This window comes from Electrona antarctica, assembly GCF_951216825.1.
Source record: "Electrona antarctica genome assembly, chromosome: 13".
NCBI classification, from domain to species: domain Eukaryota; kingdom Metazoa; phylum Chordata; class Actinopteri; order Myctophiformes; family Myctophidae; genus Electrona; species Electrona antarctica.
In genome coordinates, this window is record NC_136794.1 from 1,237,780 (window position 1) to 1,253,818 (window position 16,039).

A 16,039-nucleotide genomic window follows, 5' to 3' on the forward strand; every position below is an offset into this window, starting at 1 on the left:
TTACAGTAAACTGTTGGTTAAATTGTTAAGTTGTTTTACACACTTTTCTCTCCATTTACGCCTAACTTTATATTTGAAATATGAACGTTTATGTAGACGTTTATAACGTTGCAAGGTGTCCAAAACAGGGTGCAAGTTGCGCCATGACTGTCATGATGATTATGGCAGACAGTCATGCTTCAGCAGGGCTCGCTCCGCCACACTGTGCGCGCGTGTGTGTGCGTGCGTGCGTGTTGTGTGTGTTGGGGTTAATTAATTGGCTGTTGCCAGAGAAGTCCAGCCAATCGTAGAGCCAGACGACACATAACGGTCTTAAAGTTGTGAGTATAAAAAGGTTGAGCTGCGAATAGAGCACATGCTGTCTGTCTGTTAGTGCACGGTGGACTCTGGACTGGACTGGACACAACTCAACACACACACACACACTTCCACACGTGCACATGCGCGCACACACACACACACACATACACACGCACACGCACAGGACTCAGAAGGAGGAGGAATATTCTTTAGCTCTCGATCGGAGCCTCATATCGGAGCTTAGTCGGGACGTCCAAGGCTCAGCCAGCCAGCCATGCGTGTGGCCGGCCTTGTGGTGTGTGTGAGCGGCGTGCTGCTGGCGCTGGGACCACTCAACCACCACCATGCCTTCTGTGAGGAGGACAACAACCACCACAAGACATATTCACCATCTTCCGCTGCTTCTTCTTCTTCATCATCGTCGACTTCTTCTGCTTCATCTCAGCAGATCTCATTGTCATCATCATCATCATCATCATCATCATCAGCGACCAGCACGCAGTCTCAGCAGGCAGAGGTGAGTGTCATGCAGTCTGCCAGGGAAGGGAGATGTTTACGGCCCTATAGCAGTCATTCTCAACCATTTTCATTTCAAAGGACCCCCATGCAGTTTGACGTGCGTTTAATTAATATGGCCATGCACAGACCACCGTTTCTATCTCTGGGACCCCAATTTATATTGAAAAAAAATCTATGTTCATTTAACTCTGAGAGTGCACAAATGGAACCAAATGGACCCGATTTGGTTCCATTTGTACACTCTCTGAGGTTTTCAAGTAACTTGGTCAGGTCAACTTGGTTTTCAAGTAACTTGGTCATTCAGAATTTCCAGTAACAAAAGTAGTAAAATGTATAGTCCAGCTTCATATTCCAATTCTTCCATATCCATTATTTATACTGTAACAGGGGGGTAGGGAAATTTTTGGACATAAAAAAAAGCTACTTTCTGAAGTAATTTGGCTAGAGAAATATTTTGTCAGGGGACATTTACAGGTGGATTTGCATAACATGGGGGACAGTAACAGGGGGGACAGTAAAGTCAGGGACAAACTGGACAAAAAATACATTTATTACAATTCATAACATTTGGTGAGAAGCATTAGAACAATAGTAGGCCTATACAAATTCAATACAAATTCAAATGTTTTGATTTTGTGTGAATTTGAAGAGATTTGTAAATGAAGCTGAACAAACATGATATGGGGGGGCATGGCATTTTAGCAAACCTCTACTCAAATCAAAGGGATTATTTTATATTGATTTCACTCTGGGGTATCATGTTTTGTTTTCTATGGTGGAAAACCTTTAATAGTATGAGATACGCTTTTTGTAATTAGTGTTTTTGCTGATTTTACACAAAATATGCTGCATTCTGACCTGGGGACACAAATGGCACCGGATAATATAGGAATGACCACATTTTCTAATACATTTAGCCTACTCAACACTGGTACTGGATAATGTTCAATTTCCAATACTTTTACGTCTACTCCACTGCATCTCTGAGCATAGCCTGACACTCATTTAGCTTCACTTCATTATTCCAGATTTTTTTTTTTTTAATGCGTGGCTAGCGATTCAGGGCTGGAGCCAGGCTATCCCAGAGGCACATATTTCTACTTTTACTCCACTACATTTATTTGAAAAACGTTACTTACTAGTTTAACCGAATCAGGACGGGAACCCCTTTTGGTGTTTTAACCATTATTATAAAATGTGCCGCAAATCTTTGAATATATATTCTTTCACAATGAACTTTTTAACTTCATGGTGGGGTCCCTAGAACTACATTATTTTCAGCAGCCAAATTCAGATAAATCTGGGGTTTCCTTGACATGGAAAAAGTTGAGCACCACTGACATAGAAACATTATGGTTTTCAGAAAACTGTCAGGATTTAGAAGCCTTTTTTTAATCGGCCTCAGGTCTACTTTGTAGATTTTGTTTTATATTATTGTAGGTTCAGCTACTCATGTCCTACATTATTACAAAACACATTAACCATATATATATATATATATATATATATATATATATATATATATATATATATATATGAAATGTGAATATATATATATATATATATATATATATATATATATATATATATACATATATATATGAAATGTGAATATATATATATATATATATATATATATATATATATATATATATATTCACATTTCATAGTCCCTTGAGCTTGTAGATTGGCTATTTTCAAAATATAATGTAAAGTTTTTCAAATACTCAAATAGTTAATTGTTCATGTAAACTGTAAAAAGTGTCCTGTAAGTCCATATGGGCTGGGCTTCTTCGGAAGCATGACACTTAAATAAAGAATCAATCAATCAATCAGTTACTTTTTTTTAAACCCATGTTTAATTAAATGCATGTTTTATTAGTTTAATTCTCTCACAGTGACTATTTGTTTCTAAATTCATATTTGGCATTTCAATACAGTTCTGATTATTTAATCAATAAATCAGAATGTATGAAGTACGGTAAGTCCAATTTATACAATCTGAATGGTAGACTTTTTTACTACATTTTTATCCCACCATTTGCAACACATTTAATTTTCATCCAGTGTCAATTGTCTAATGTAATGGGCACTAGTACTCTCCCTCTGCCAACCTGGGGAGATACAAAACTTTATAAGGCATTTTTTAGAATCAGCCTGTTCAGAATGAGGAGTCCAAGCCGCTTCTTTTCACCTGACAAGGGGAGAGTTTCCCTGGTTGGACGTAGTGCGTTGACGGAACACCAAACCAGTTCCTTTCCACTCCATCAGGCGCCCCGGCTGGCCCAGGGGGAGGCAGTTTAGAGACCAGGATTACTGCATGTTTTTTTTTTCGTGAGGGTACAAGGAACACAGGGAGAACATACAATTTCAAAGGAGCATTGCCAAAGCAAGTGTCAAAATACAATAAAAACAGTTGAAAATGGAGAAAGTATATACAGTTGGCACAGTACAGCATTTTGTAAACAGAGATATGTCACATTGCATCGTTACATGTTATACACGATTACACGTTATAAAGCTTTTTTTGAAACAAATAGCAGCTTTTTTTTAGTCACTTTAGGACAAATAGCAGCATTTTTCTTCCTCAAGACTATTTAAATAGTATACAAAACAAAGCTCAGGTTAAAGGTAGCAGTTCTGTTTACATGTGCAGTAGGTCTACTTGGTAGCCTACAGATGGTAGTCCTTAGGGTGGTTGTATTCCATCGGCTAACTGCTTGCTGCTGTGTTTGCCGTTGGTCATAGATTCAAACTAGAACTGCACTCTGTCGAGTGCCTACTTGCTTGTTGCACACAAGTAGGCCATAAATGGCCTACTAGTGCGCAAGTTGATTAGTTGTAGGCTATACTGTGGTTACTTTGCGTATGCCGCTGGCACGGCGCATACACATCAAACGGCGACATACATCGAAGCACTGGACGAAAACTATCACTTGCGCGCTCTGCTTGCGCAAGTAATTAGCTTTGGGTGTGTGTAATCTGTGGAAAGTGTGTGTCTCTGATCATGTCTTGGTATAGTGGGCAGGTGGTTAGAAAGTGTAGCTCTGTTTCCACCACATTTTGTGTGCAGTGGTTGCATAGTCTGTCTTCCCTTGGGAGCAGGGTCTGTCTGTGGTGGCCTTTCTCTACTGCAAGGCTGTGTTCCCTGAGTCTGTTCCTATATAGTCAATACTTTCCTAAGTTTTGGGGCGTTTACCATGTAAACTCCACACAGGGAAAGTTACATTTTAAATTAAAGGGACTGTGACATTAAAAAAAAGTTAGGTTTTCTGTGCTCAATTGCACCAAAAAACCTGAACTTTTAACATTCAGTAGATTTTCTGTGGTCTGGGGTTTTCTGGCTCAAACAAGTGCTCTGATTTTCCTGCTGTTTGTGATGTCACAGCCTGCAAATCCCATATATGTCAATGGGATTTGCCAGCAGATGTCACTGTTTTCACTGTTTTGCCTGTTTTCATTGCAGCCCAAAAGACCTCCAAAGAGAAAACTCCAGGCCACAGAAAATCCACTGAATGTTTTTTTGGGGGTGTAATTGAGGTCATAAAACCTAAAAAGAAAAACGAAAATGTCATGAAACCTTTAAAGTCAATAATTGTTCCGTTGACTTACAGGACGGCGGCGAGCCGCAGTGCTCCACGTGTGCCAGCGCGCGGCAGCACATCAAGACCATGCGCCTGAACGCCATCAAGTCGCAGATCCTGAGCAAGCTGCGGCTGCGCGTGGCGCCCAACATCAGCCGCGACGTGGTGCAGCAGCTGCTGCCGCGCGCGCCGCCGCTGCAGCGGCTGCTCGACCAGTACGACGTGCTGGGGGACATGCAGTACCGCCGCGTGCCACCGGGAGGCGCAGGAGGAGGAGAGAGGACGCGAGAGCAGCAGTACCGCCACGACTACAGACTACCAGGAGAGAGGATGCAGGACGCAGCGGCGGGCATGGACGAGGAGGACGAGGAACACGCCTTCGCAGAGACCATCATGATGATGGCCACCCAACGTACGTCCGAATGCTTCTAGATCTGCTGTTTTAGGAACACACCCGCAAACCGCTACCAAACCGAAATATGGTTAGGTTTTAGTTATAGTTTTACTGAGATCACGTATAGGAATATGGTTAGGTTTAGACATAGTTTTACTGAGGTCACGTATATGAATAAGGTTAGGTTTAGGCGTTTAGGCGTTTTACTGAGATCACGTTTAGGTATAAGGTTAGGTTTAAGCATAGTTTTACTGAGATCACGTATAGGAATAAGGTTAGGTTTAGGCGTAGTTTTACTGAGGTCACGTATAGGAATATGGTTAGGTTTAGACATAGTTTTACTGAGGTTACGGTTTTGGAATAAGGTTAGGTTTAGACATAGTTTTACTGAGATCACGTATAGGAATATGGTTAGGTTTAGACATAGTTTTACTGAGGTCACGTAAAGGTTAGGTTTAGACATAGTTTTACTGAGGTCACGTATAGGAATAAGGTTAGGTTTAGACATCGTTTTACTAAGGTTACGTTTAGGAATAAGAGAGAGAGGACGAGAAGAGGCATGTATGGAAATTGACATGGACCAGATCCACTGAGCCACTGAGCTATTAGACGTGCGTCTAAAGTTCTTTAGACCGTCTATAGTATATATAGACGTTTAAACAACCGCTAATCAACGTCTAATCTACGAATAGACGTCTAAATGTTTTTCATTTTTAGCCGTTTTTTATCGCATTTTTAGACGGCCCTTTAGACGAATATTAGACGTCTATTAGACCAAAAAAGGCTCAGTGGGGGGAGGGTCAGCGGCATTGACCTGTGACCTTCTCGTCCTCTCTGCAGCGGACCCTCTGGTGCAGGTGGACCAGGTGCCGAAGTGCTGCCTGTTCTCCTTCAGGCAGAAGCTGCAGGTGAGCCGGGTGGTCCGCGCCCAGCTGTGGGTCCACCTCCGAGCCTCTGACCAGGACACCACCGTCTCGCTGCAGATCTCCAGGTATATGGGACTACCTACCGCTTACTAAAACACTATATAGAGCGTCGCAGTCCCGCCCCCTGTCATGGCGACACCAGGCCCAGGAAATGAATCCCAATGCATTTTTCCCATAGACATTTCAAAAAGTATTTATTTTAAGCGTCGTACGAAGCCAACTTGAGTCGTGACAAATCATGACAACAAACACAATATTTTGGACCAAACAAATAATTACAAAGAAGAAAAACAACAAAAAAAGTGTTGTAACCTGCTGTTTTCTTCTTCTTTCTAATTATTTGTTCAGCCCGAAAAATTATGTTTGTTGTCATGATTTGTCACGACAAGAGTTGGCTTTGTCCGCGGCGTAAACGTCTTTAAATAAATACTTTCTGAAAAGTCTATGAGGAAAATTAATGGGGATTTATTTTCCGGGTCTCTCGAGGGGGCGGGACTGCGACGCTCTATAGCGAACAATGTTTGTCCACTACCTTTTTATTTTCCACCAACGAAAACTAAGTGAAAACTTTTTTTTTTTCTAAGTGTGTTTTTTTTTTCTGTGTCTTTTGCCTTTATTTTATATTTTGTATGGAGGGATAGACAGTAAGTAGGCTAACAGGAAATGGGAAGAGAGATGGGGGAGTGACATGCAAGTGAAGGCCGTCGGGATCGGGAGTCGAACCCGCGGCACACTGCCAGACTGGATTACCAGCCAAGGTGCCTGGACCGCTGAGCCACGGCCCAGGCCAACTAAGCGAAAACTTAACTTAAAACTGAGCTATGTTGACTGAGATCAATTCAGTGGCCTTGTGGTTAGAGTGTCCGCCCAGGGACTGGAAGTTGGAATGTCATCTTTTGTAATTATAAAGTCCTCTCAGGACTCTTGCTGAAGTCCTAATTCAGCCCTCCTTTCACTATGCTTCCACCTCTTGGTTCTCCAACTATCCCAATGTCACTTTAAGACTATAATCTTCAAACCTCCCAAAAACAAACTAATTTGACTACTCTTCGGCATGTGGCTGATGACCCACCTCTTACGAACCCATTTTGCTAGCCTAGGTTGGGTCCGGGTAGCAGAGAGTTAAGCAATCAAAATTGTATATTGCTTGCATATCTTTGCCCTCAATGCCCTCATTACCACCTGACTAATTTTACCTAAACAAAGTAAGCGATCTGGTACCACCCACTTGTAAAAAAATATATATATATACATTGGTCAAGACTCAATTCTCTTTCTACAGCACTGCCAACAAAGCGTGGAATGCCCTGACCCCTTCCCTCAAAAAATGCAGATCACAGACTTCCTTTAAAACAGGCCCGAAACTCCACCTTGGAGGAAATGATCACTTTAGGCAGGTGATCCACCCCCCCCCCCCCTCTTTACAACCACCTTCTTCTTTTTTCTTCGACTCTATACAGTGTTTTACTTTTTGTGATGATATTGAATTTTGTTGTTAATTGTCATGTCATGTTTATTAATTGAATACATAGGACCCGAATGGAAACAAGACAGCAAGGCCACTGTCTGACTGCACTCTGTACTGTTTACATTTCTGTCTGAATGAAGTATTCAATCAATCAATCAATCAATCAATCAATCAATCAATGATTAGCTGATCACCTACGTAATAATTAGGGTGACCCTTTGCGTGGGACAGTCCCTCATTTCCAAGACGTTTCAGGTGTCCCACAAATTCGTAATAGTTAACCCCCTAATAGTTGGCTTTCTGTTGTAAAGCTCTGTCATTGTCTCTTTTACTGCAAGATGTGTTTTTAAGCCTGTTTAAATATATTCTTGGTTACAGTACCAAGTCTGCCATACCACCCATGACCAAAAAATCACTCCTGAGGGGCGCTAATATATTCAAGTCTAACTCATGTTGATTAGGTGATGTAATGGTGATGTAAAACAGTGCAAACACAAACATTAAACGCCATTAACAATAAAGAGACAATATAACGTAAATGACACATTATGATGTACATTTTCCCTTCATTGTCAATGGCGTTCACAAAACAAACATTGAACTAAAGACAAACATTAAACCTGTGTATAGGAGGGGCTCAATAACAAAATGATAGGCAATAATATTAGGCCTACGGTCGAATATGACATCAATGCATTTAATAGCAACTTGAGTAATGAGTTGCTAACCCCGTCCAGTCCCACTTGTCCCAAACAAGCGATACTTCTGTCCCTCAAATGGACAGTTTGGATCTCGTCACCCTAGTAATAACCTCGCGTCACCAGGCTTATATTTACGCCTTGTCTGTGTTACAAAATTGCCGCATGATACGTTCAGGAGAGGATGATATCGTTACGTCATGTTGTAGTCATTGTTTTGCAGTCATCAGGATGATATTGTTACGTCATGTTGTAGTCATTGTTTTGTAGTCATCAGAATGATATTGTTACGTCATGTTGCAGTCATTATTTTGTAGTCATCAGAATTATATCGTTACATCATGTTGTAGTCATTGTTTTGCAGTCATCAGAATGATATCGTTACGTCATGTTGTAGTCATTGTTTTGTAGTCATCAGGATGATATCGTTACGTCATGTTGTAGTCATTGTTTTGTAGTCATCAGGATGATATCGTTACGTCATGTTGTAGTCATTGTTTTGTAGTCACTGATCAGAATGATATCGTTACATCATGTTGTAGTCATTGTTTTGTAGTCATCAGGATGATATCGTTACGTCATGTTGTAGTAATTGTTTTGCAGTCATCAGGCCGGAACCCTCAATCTGGAACTTCCTTTCCCTCAAACCGGAAGAATAACAATAAAAGCGCGACTCGTTCTCTCGTAGCCTGCAGCTTTTATTGGGAAAAATGGGTTTGAGGGCAAGGAAGTTCCAGATTGATGGTCACGGCCTGATGACTACAAAACAATGACTACTACAACGTGACGTAACGTTATCACCCGCTCTCGACCCGGATCATAAACCCCCGAATAGGAATGCCGCCCTAGACTCCCCTAGTAATAATTGAGACAGGCCTGCGTCTCCCCCCCCCCCCCCCCCCCCCCCCCCCCCCCCCTCCCCCCAGGCTCATGCCGGTGACGGCGGACGGCAGGAGACGCGTACGGATCCGCTTCCTGAAGATGGAGGTGGCAGCGGGCGTGGGCTCCTGGCAGAGCATCGACGTCAAGCAGGTGCTGAGCGGCTGGCTGCGGCAGCCCGACACCAACCACGGCATCGAGATCAACGCCTTCGACGCGCGCGGCACCGACCTGGCCGTGTCCTCCACGCTGCCGGGAGAGGAGGGCCTGGTGAGTCCCACTCCGCTCCGCTCTGCTCCGCGACTCCACTGTGAGCTTGTAGATCGGCTGTTTTCCAAAATGGCCAACGTGTCTATAGTGCAGAAGTGATGAATGTGTTTTGTAATAATAGTTTACATCTAGAAAGCAGCAGTTGAGACGAATAACAGTCTAAGTCAACACTAATTATCCACAGATAGGCCTTTTCGGAAGGGGGGAGGGTCAGAATAAATGATGGCCTTAGACTGTTATTCGTCTCAACTGCAAGTAAATAAACATTTAAAATAATTGTAGTGGAGTAAAAGTACAAAGTACACTTTTTTGCGTCCGCACGCTCAGTGAATGTACTTGCGTTCAGCCAGCACTATCGCCGCTGCTCCCATAGAGTCATAAGGCTGCTCCCATAGAGTTATAAGGCTGCTCCCATAGAGTTATAAGGCTGCTCCCATAGAGTCATAAGGCTGTTCCCATAGAGTCATAAGGCTGCTCCCATAGAGTTATAAGGCTGCTCCCATAGAGTTATAAGGCTGCTCCCATAGAGTCATAAGGCTGCTCCCATAGAGTTATAAGGCTGCTCCCATAGAGTCATAAGGCTGTTCCCATAGAGTTATAAGGCGGCTCCCATAGAGTCATAAGGCTGCTCCCATAGAGTCATAAGGCTGCTCCCATAGAGTCATAAGGCTGTTCCCATAGAGTCATAAGGCTGCTCCCATAGAGTCATAAGGCTGTTCCCATAGAGTTATAAGGCTGCTCCCATAGAGTTATAAGGCTGCTCCCATAGAGTCATAAGGCTGCTCCCATAGAGTTATAAGGCTGCTCCCATAGAGTCATAAGGCTGTTCCCATAGAGTTATAAGGCTGCTCCCATAGAGTCATAAGGCTGTTCCCATAGTCATAAGGCTGCTCCCATAGTCATAAGGCTGTTCCCATAGTTATAAGGCTGCTCCCATAGAGTTATAAGGCTGCTCCCATAGAGTCATAAGGCTGCTCCCATAGAGTTATAAGGCTGCTCCCATATAGTCATAAGGCTGTTCCCATAGAGTTATAAGGCTGCTCCCATAGAGTCATAAGGCTGTTCCCATAGAGTCATAAGGCTGCTCCCATAGAGTCATAAGGCTGTTCCCATAGAGTTATAAGGCTGCTCCCATAGTTATAAGGCTGCTCCCATAGAGTCATAAGGCTGCTCCCATAGAGTTATAAGGCTGCTCCCATAGAGTCATAAGGCTGTTCCCATAGAGTTATAAGGCGGCTCCCATAGAGTCATAAGGCTGCTCCCATAGAGTTATAAGGCTGCTTCCATAGAGTCATAAGGCTGCTCCCATAGAGTTATAAGGCGGCTCCCATAGAGTCATAAGGCTGCTCCCATAGAGTTACAAGGCTGCTCCCATAGAGGCATAAGGCTGCTCCCATAGAGTCATAAGGCTGCTCCCATATAGTTATAAGGCTGCTCCCATAGAGTCATAAGGCTGCTCCCATAGAGTCATAAGGCTGCTCAGTTGCTTTGGTGTGGTCTACCTTAAAAAACGTTATGTCCCAACCTGACCCTTTGGTGTGGTTTGGGCTTAAGAGAACAGAATAAGGGCAACCATGTGAAATAAATAGAATAGGAATTTTTTTGAGCTCTGGACCATTAGCATGTCAGTTAAATAATGGCCGTTAAGGGCTTTATTTAATTCACCTCAAATTAACAAATTAAATGAAGCCCTTAATATAACAGTCAATATTTAATGTCAAGGTTTTTCCCCCTCACACCACGCCCACATCCCGCCACCTAACACAACAGTGGTCCCCAGGTTGATTCTTAGTCAGGGTGGTGGTCCCTGGTTCATAATTAGTTGAAAACCCCTGTGTTAGACCAGGGGTTCTCAACGTTTTGGGCCCCCGGAAATGCTTTGGCAATGTCTCGGGACCCCTGCCCCGCCCCCTCCCGACCCCCAATATAAATTGACTGTTACAATAACCTTAATAATAGAGACAACACACCATAAATAAATACTGAAACCAGATATAATCATTAGGGAAGGTGTATGCATGTACTATGTGTACTATATGTAAACTCTTCATTTCCATTTTCCAGCCATTCAGTTGTAAAAAAAAGTTTTTATTTTTTTTATATATACAATTTGGGGACCCCCCAAAATAATGTGGCGACCCCACGAGGGGTCGCGACCCACAGGTTGAGAACCCCTGTGTTAGACGATGAAAAAAACACTAGTTCCTGTGTTGCGTTACGTTGAAATCCGACGGTTGACCTATGAATACGGTTTCGACGGAAGCGACAGCTGTATGAAATAATCTCTCACACGGGTCCCTGCAAGCTGTGGGCCCTGGGGGCTTAAGCGCCAGTACGTTCCATCGTTAATGCAGGCCTGCATGGGTTCGGTTGGAGCCGCAAGGAATTCACACGTCATTGCTGTCGGGCAGAAACCTTGAATCTCCATATTTCTACTTTTTGTTTAGATTTTTTTTTTAATCTCGTAAAGTAATGTCCTACTTCATCACATTCAAGAGTGTCACATAAGGCGTGGCATTTTGAGGCGTTGTGAGCTTCTAGGTCGGCTACTTAGTTGTTTAAATGTTTTTTTTTTTAAACTAAAAACAAGGAACTGTTTTGGACATTATGCTAGGTTTCCACCCGCCAGCAAGGATTTGACAGAGCTCTGAAAAGTCGCTAATGAACTCAGACTCCAGGGAGCCGCACACCTGCGCTTGGATTGGACGCGTGCCCAGACAGCCCCAGCAATAATCCCACGTCTTATTGGCCGATTACATAAAAGTTCACCTACCCCAAATTCCTGGCAGGCTCCCGTGTGACTGACTGTGCAACTCGGACTAACAAACACACTGCTACTATCAACCTATTCCATGAGCTATTAAAGTTATATTTTGGGGTCAAAACAAAGGCTTTTTTTTGTTAGTCGTTGCCACAGAGTTCAGTAACAGAGAGGTCTTTCAAGTGGGTCCCCGATTTCCTCCAATCAGGACAGAATACCGATTCATCAACTTCAGTTTTATAGTGTTCCAGTTCCAGTTCTGTACGTCTGCTCATTCCTTTGCCTTGTCACTTCCAATTAGGGATAGAGCTTGATAACTGATACCCGTTATCAATTAGCTTTGGGCTTATCAAGCCTACCATGGAGCATAGTGGCCCATGACGTCATGTTTAAACAATCAAAATAAGAGGCGATCAAGAAATAAAATGTATAATCATCCACGCTGGCACAAACATGTCGGTCAAAAAGTGTACCTGCCAATTGACCAGCGCTACCCGGGGAAACCAGTTAACAGTTTCTTCAATATTCTTTTCCCCAAAGTAAAAAGGTCAATTGCCTTCCGTCTGTTAGATGTATTTGAATTAAGGCCCTAGTAAAATATACCGGTTCTGTTCAGAATATATTGTCTCCCGTCTTTCCACAAAATAATAGAAAATGCTCGATAGTGGGCTCGATAAGAACCCGGCTCGATAAGCCTGATCGATAAGGTGCTTTATGAGGTGCTTTATGAATAAAAATGCTCCGTCCCTACTTCCAATTCCACTTGTTTATCCTGTATTCGTTGAAACTCTTCGTCACACTCTTTGCGCTCCCCCCCCCCCCCCCCCCCCCCTTCCCGCATTGCAGCAACCCTTCCTGGAGGTGAAGATTTCGGACAGCCCGCGGCGCACCCGGCGCGACTCGGGCCTCGACTGCGAGGAGAACTCGCCGGAGTCGCGCTGCTGCCGCTACCCGCTGATGGTGGACTTCGAGGACTTCGGCTGGGACTGGATCATCGCGCCCAAGCGCTACAAGGCAAACTACTGCATCGGCGAGTGCGAGTACCTGCACCTGGAGAAGTACCCGCACACGCACCTGGTCAACAGGGCCACGCCGCGCGGCACGGCCGGCCCGTGCTGCACGCCCAAGAAGGTGTCGCCCATCAACATGCTCTACTTCAACGACAAGGAGGAGATCGTCTACGGGAAGATCCCGTCCATGGTGGTGGACCGCTGCGGATGCTCGTGAGGAGCCGCGGGCGGGGGTGGTGGTGGTCCGAGGTGGGGGAGGGGAGGGGTTATAGGGTGACCAGAAAGAAAGTCCCCCCTTGGGGGCGTGGGACAGTCCCTCATTTCCAAGACTTTTCAGGCGTCCCCACAAAATGAGAACCGCTGTCCCACATTGTGAGTGGCTATAGCAGGGATGATCAGTGTTCAAATGCAGAGTTAGTCCCCTTGTGGTTGGCTTTCTGTTGTATAGCTCTCTTCCTTGTGTGTTTTTAAGCCTGTTAAAATAACATGAGAAATATCCCCCCTAGGCTACAGTACCAAGTCGGCCATAACACCCATGACCAAAATTAGCATTTTAAAACAAAATGTGAGACACCAGAGGGTTTTTTAACAAAATGATAGGCAATATTATGCCTATGGTTGAATATGACGTCAAGGCATTTAAATAGCAACTCAAGTATTAAGTTGCTAACCCCGTCCTGTCCCACTTGTCCCACACAAGCGATACTTCCGTCCCTCAAATGAACAGTTTGGAGCTGGTCACCCTAGGGAGGGGGAGGGGGAGGCTGCAGGACCGGCCCCCAGGGGGGGTCCCGGTTCTTCTTCTGACCGACCGACCGGACCCCCAGAACTTGTTGACACATAGGTCCCCCCCCCCAAATCAGTCAGTCCAGCTTTGCAGCAGATTGCGGTGCAATAATAGAACCAAACGGAGTAGAGACACGTAGCCGAACCCCGTCGCAACAAGCAGCAGCGCTTTATACGAACCACATATCAGATCTTCTTTTTTTTTTGTCTTTCTGTAGTTGTATTTGTCTTTTCCTCTGGTCGACAGCGTGGCCATGCAGAGACAGCCCGGGTCGAGGACAGAAGGACAGAGAGGTCAACGTCACAAACGGCCAAACGTTGGACTCTAGACCTTAGAGATGAACGACAGGAACATAATATTATCCCCCAAAACGGTATCGTCTGCCTCCAGTGTCCATTTATTCAAGCAGTGACTGTGATAGGGCTGTGTTGCGATTACAAAAAATGTTAAATAAAATGGTAAATGGTGCATTTATATAGCGCCTTTATCCAAGGCGCTTTACATTCGCCCATTCAAACACACATTCATACACCGATTGCGGCGGAAGCCATGCAAGGTAAAAACCAGCACATCGGAGGAATTTGGGGTTCAGTGTCTTTGCCCAAGGACACTTCGACATGTAGACAGGAGGAGCCGGGATTCGAACCGCCGACCCATGGATCATTGGACGACCTGCTCTACCTCCTGAGCCACAGTCGCCCCACATTGACATTGATGATTAAGACGTTAATTTGCAGTGCATACTGGGAAGTGTAGTTTCCCCGTCCTGAATGGGTTAATTATTGTCACCCAAATATTTGCGAATAACGATTTAATGTGTGTTTAGTGTGTTTTTTGCATCAATTGAACATTTTTTATTTTTTATATTTAGGCTTCGTAATCACAAATTGCACGGGGCAGATGTGAGAAATAACTTAAATATACTAAAGAAATCAGTGACAAATTGAAGATAGATCTGCTATTTCTGCTAATTAACCCATTTAGACCTGAGGCCGATTCCGTTTTCAGAAATACCATATGTTTCTGTGTCAGTGGTGCTCAACCTTTTTCACGTCAAGGACCCCCAGAATCATCTGTTTTCGGCCGCCGACCCCCATCTGAAAATATGTTGTTCCAGAGACCCCCCCAGGAAGCAAAGATTTGAGTTAAAAACGTCCGCTCTGAAATTATATATATATATTCAAAGATTTGCGACACATTTTCACGATTTTTCAAAAATAGCAGATCTACAAGCTCGTAGCGTGGCACTCGGTGCCACGCAAGAGCTTGTAGATCTGCTATTCTCATTCAGTCACACGCTGTTTACATCAATTTAAATTGGTTTAACATTTACAAATCCCACAGATACACTTAAAGACAGAGTGCCATGATTGTATTATGATTATACTAGGAGGAAGACGTTTTTCTTTTGTTTTGTTGTTTTCTTCAAAAAAGTGAACAGAAAGTTCAAAAAATGGTATTTTTTATGTGGCCACACCCATCAGTTCATTAAGTATACCTGGTTTTCATCTTAGCACCATCCACCTGAGCTTAGGCTGCAACTCCTTGCAACTACTCGCAACTTCTTGCAACAAAACAAACCACGCCAATGCAACTCCTTGCAAACTGCCATTGGGAATAATGGTTGCAAGTATATTGCAAGTAGTTGCATGTTGCAAGGAGTTGCATGGCAAGGGCTTTTTAAGTCTGAACCGGTGCTCATGCACACTCCCCATAATGAATGATTAACTCCATTGAATCCATACTCCGTCACAAGGTCGCCATATGGCGACACAGTAACGGCAACGTGTCGCGTTGTCAACGCGTCCCGTTGCCGCGACACTTGAATTCTCCCGATTGTAAAGCCACTTTTCTGGTCAGAAAAGGACTTGAACGCGAAGGCACAATGAATGCAGTCTTACACACACAAAAGGTGTGCGTGCGTGTGTGTGTGTGTGTGTGTGTTAAGAGACAGAGACAATGATTATCGAGATGTATGAATTTTGCAATCACGCTAAAACTCTGTCTTACAAACAACAGTTTGCACTATGGCACACCAATATAGGAAGGAATTGGTTGCTACAAAGGTTGTAAAAACTGATTTTTGATATTATGTTTGCTAATTTGTATTGTATACGTATAATGCCATTATTATTAATGTTATTATTATTTTCCATTAGCAGTTGCCTTTTCTGAACCACTGTTGGTAAGTGTATGGAACCACAACCTAGCAAGAAAACCACATGTACAACAGCAACTATTTACCTGTTTACCAAATAAAGTTTTTAGATTATTTATGTTCTCTTTATTTGACTAGAGGTTTTGATTTTTTATTATTATTATTATTATTATTATTATTACTTGCGCAAGCAGAGCGTGCAAGTAATGTTATCAGTCAGGTGCTACGATGCGTATGTCCCTTAGCAGCATATGATATGACGTCATATGCTTGCACGGTACATAC

At 43.5% G+C, this 16,039-nt stretch overlaps 1 protein-coding gene across 1 annotated transcript; it reads left to right on the top strand.

Annotated features, from left to right (window-relative positions):
* Positions 1 to 461: 461 nt before the first annotated feature.
* Positions 462 to 13,026, top strand: mstnb (myostatin b; the record flags this gene model as incomplete). The annotated part of the gene is made up of 5 exons (XM_079518204.1): positions 462 to 817; positions 4,434 to 4,815; positions 5,638 to 5,788; positions 8,816 to 9,038; positions 12,646 to 13,026. The coding sequence occupies exons 1-5, from the start codon at positions 575 to 577 to the stop codon at positions 13,024 to 13,026; spliced, it is 1,380 nt and encodes a 459-aa protein (XP_079374330.1). The 5' UTR covers positions 462 to 574.
* Between the last annotated feature and the right edge of the window lie 3,013 nt (positions 13,027 to 16,039).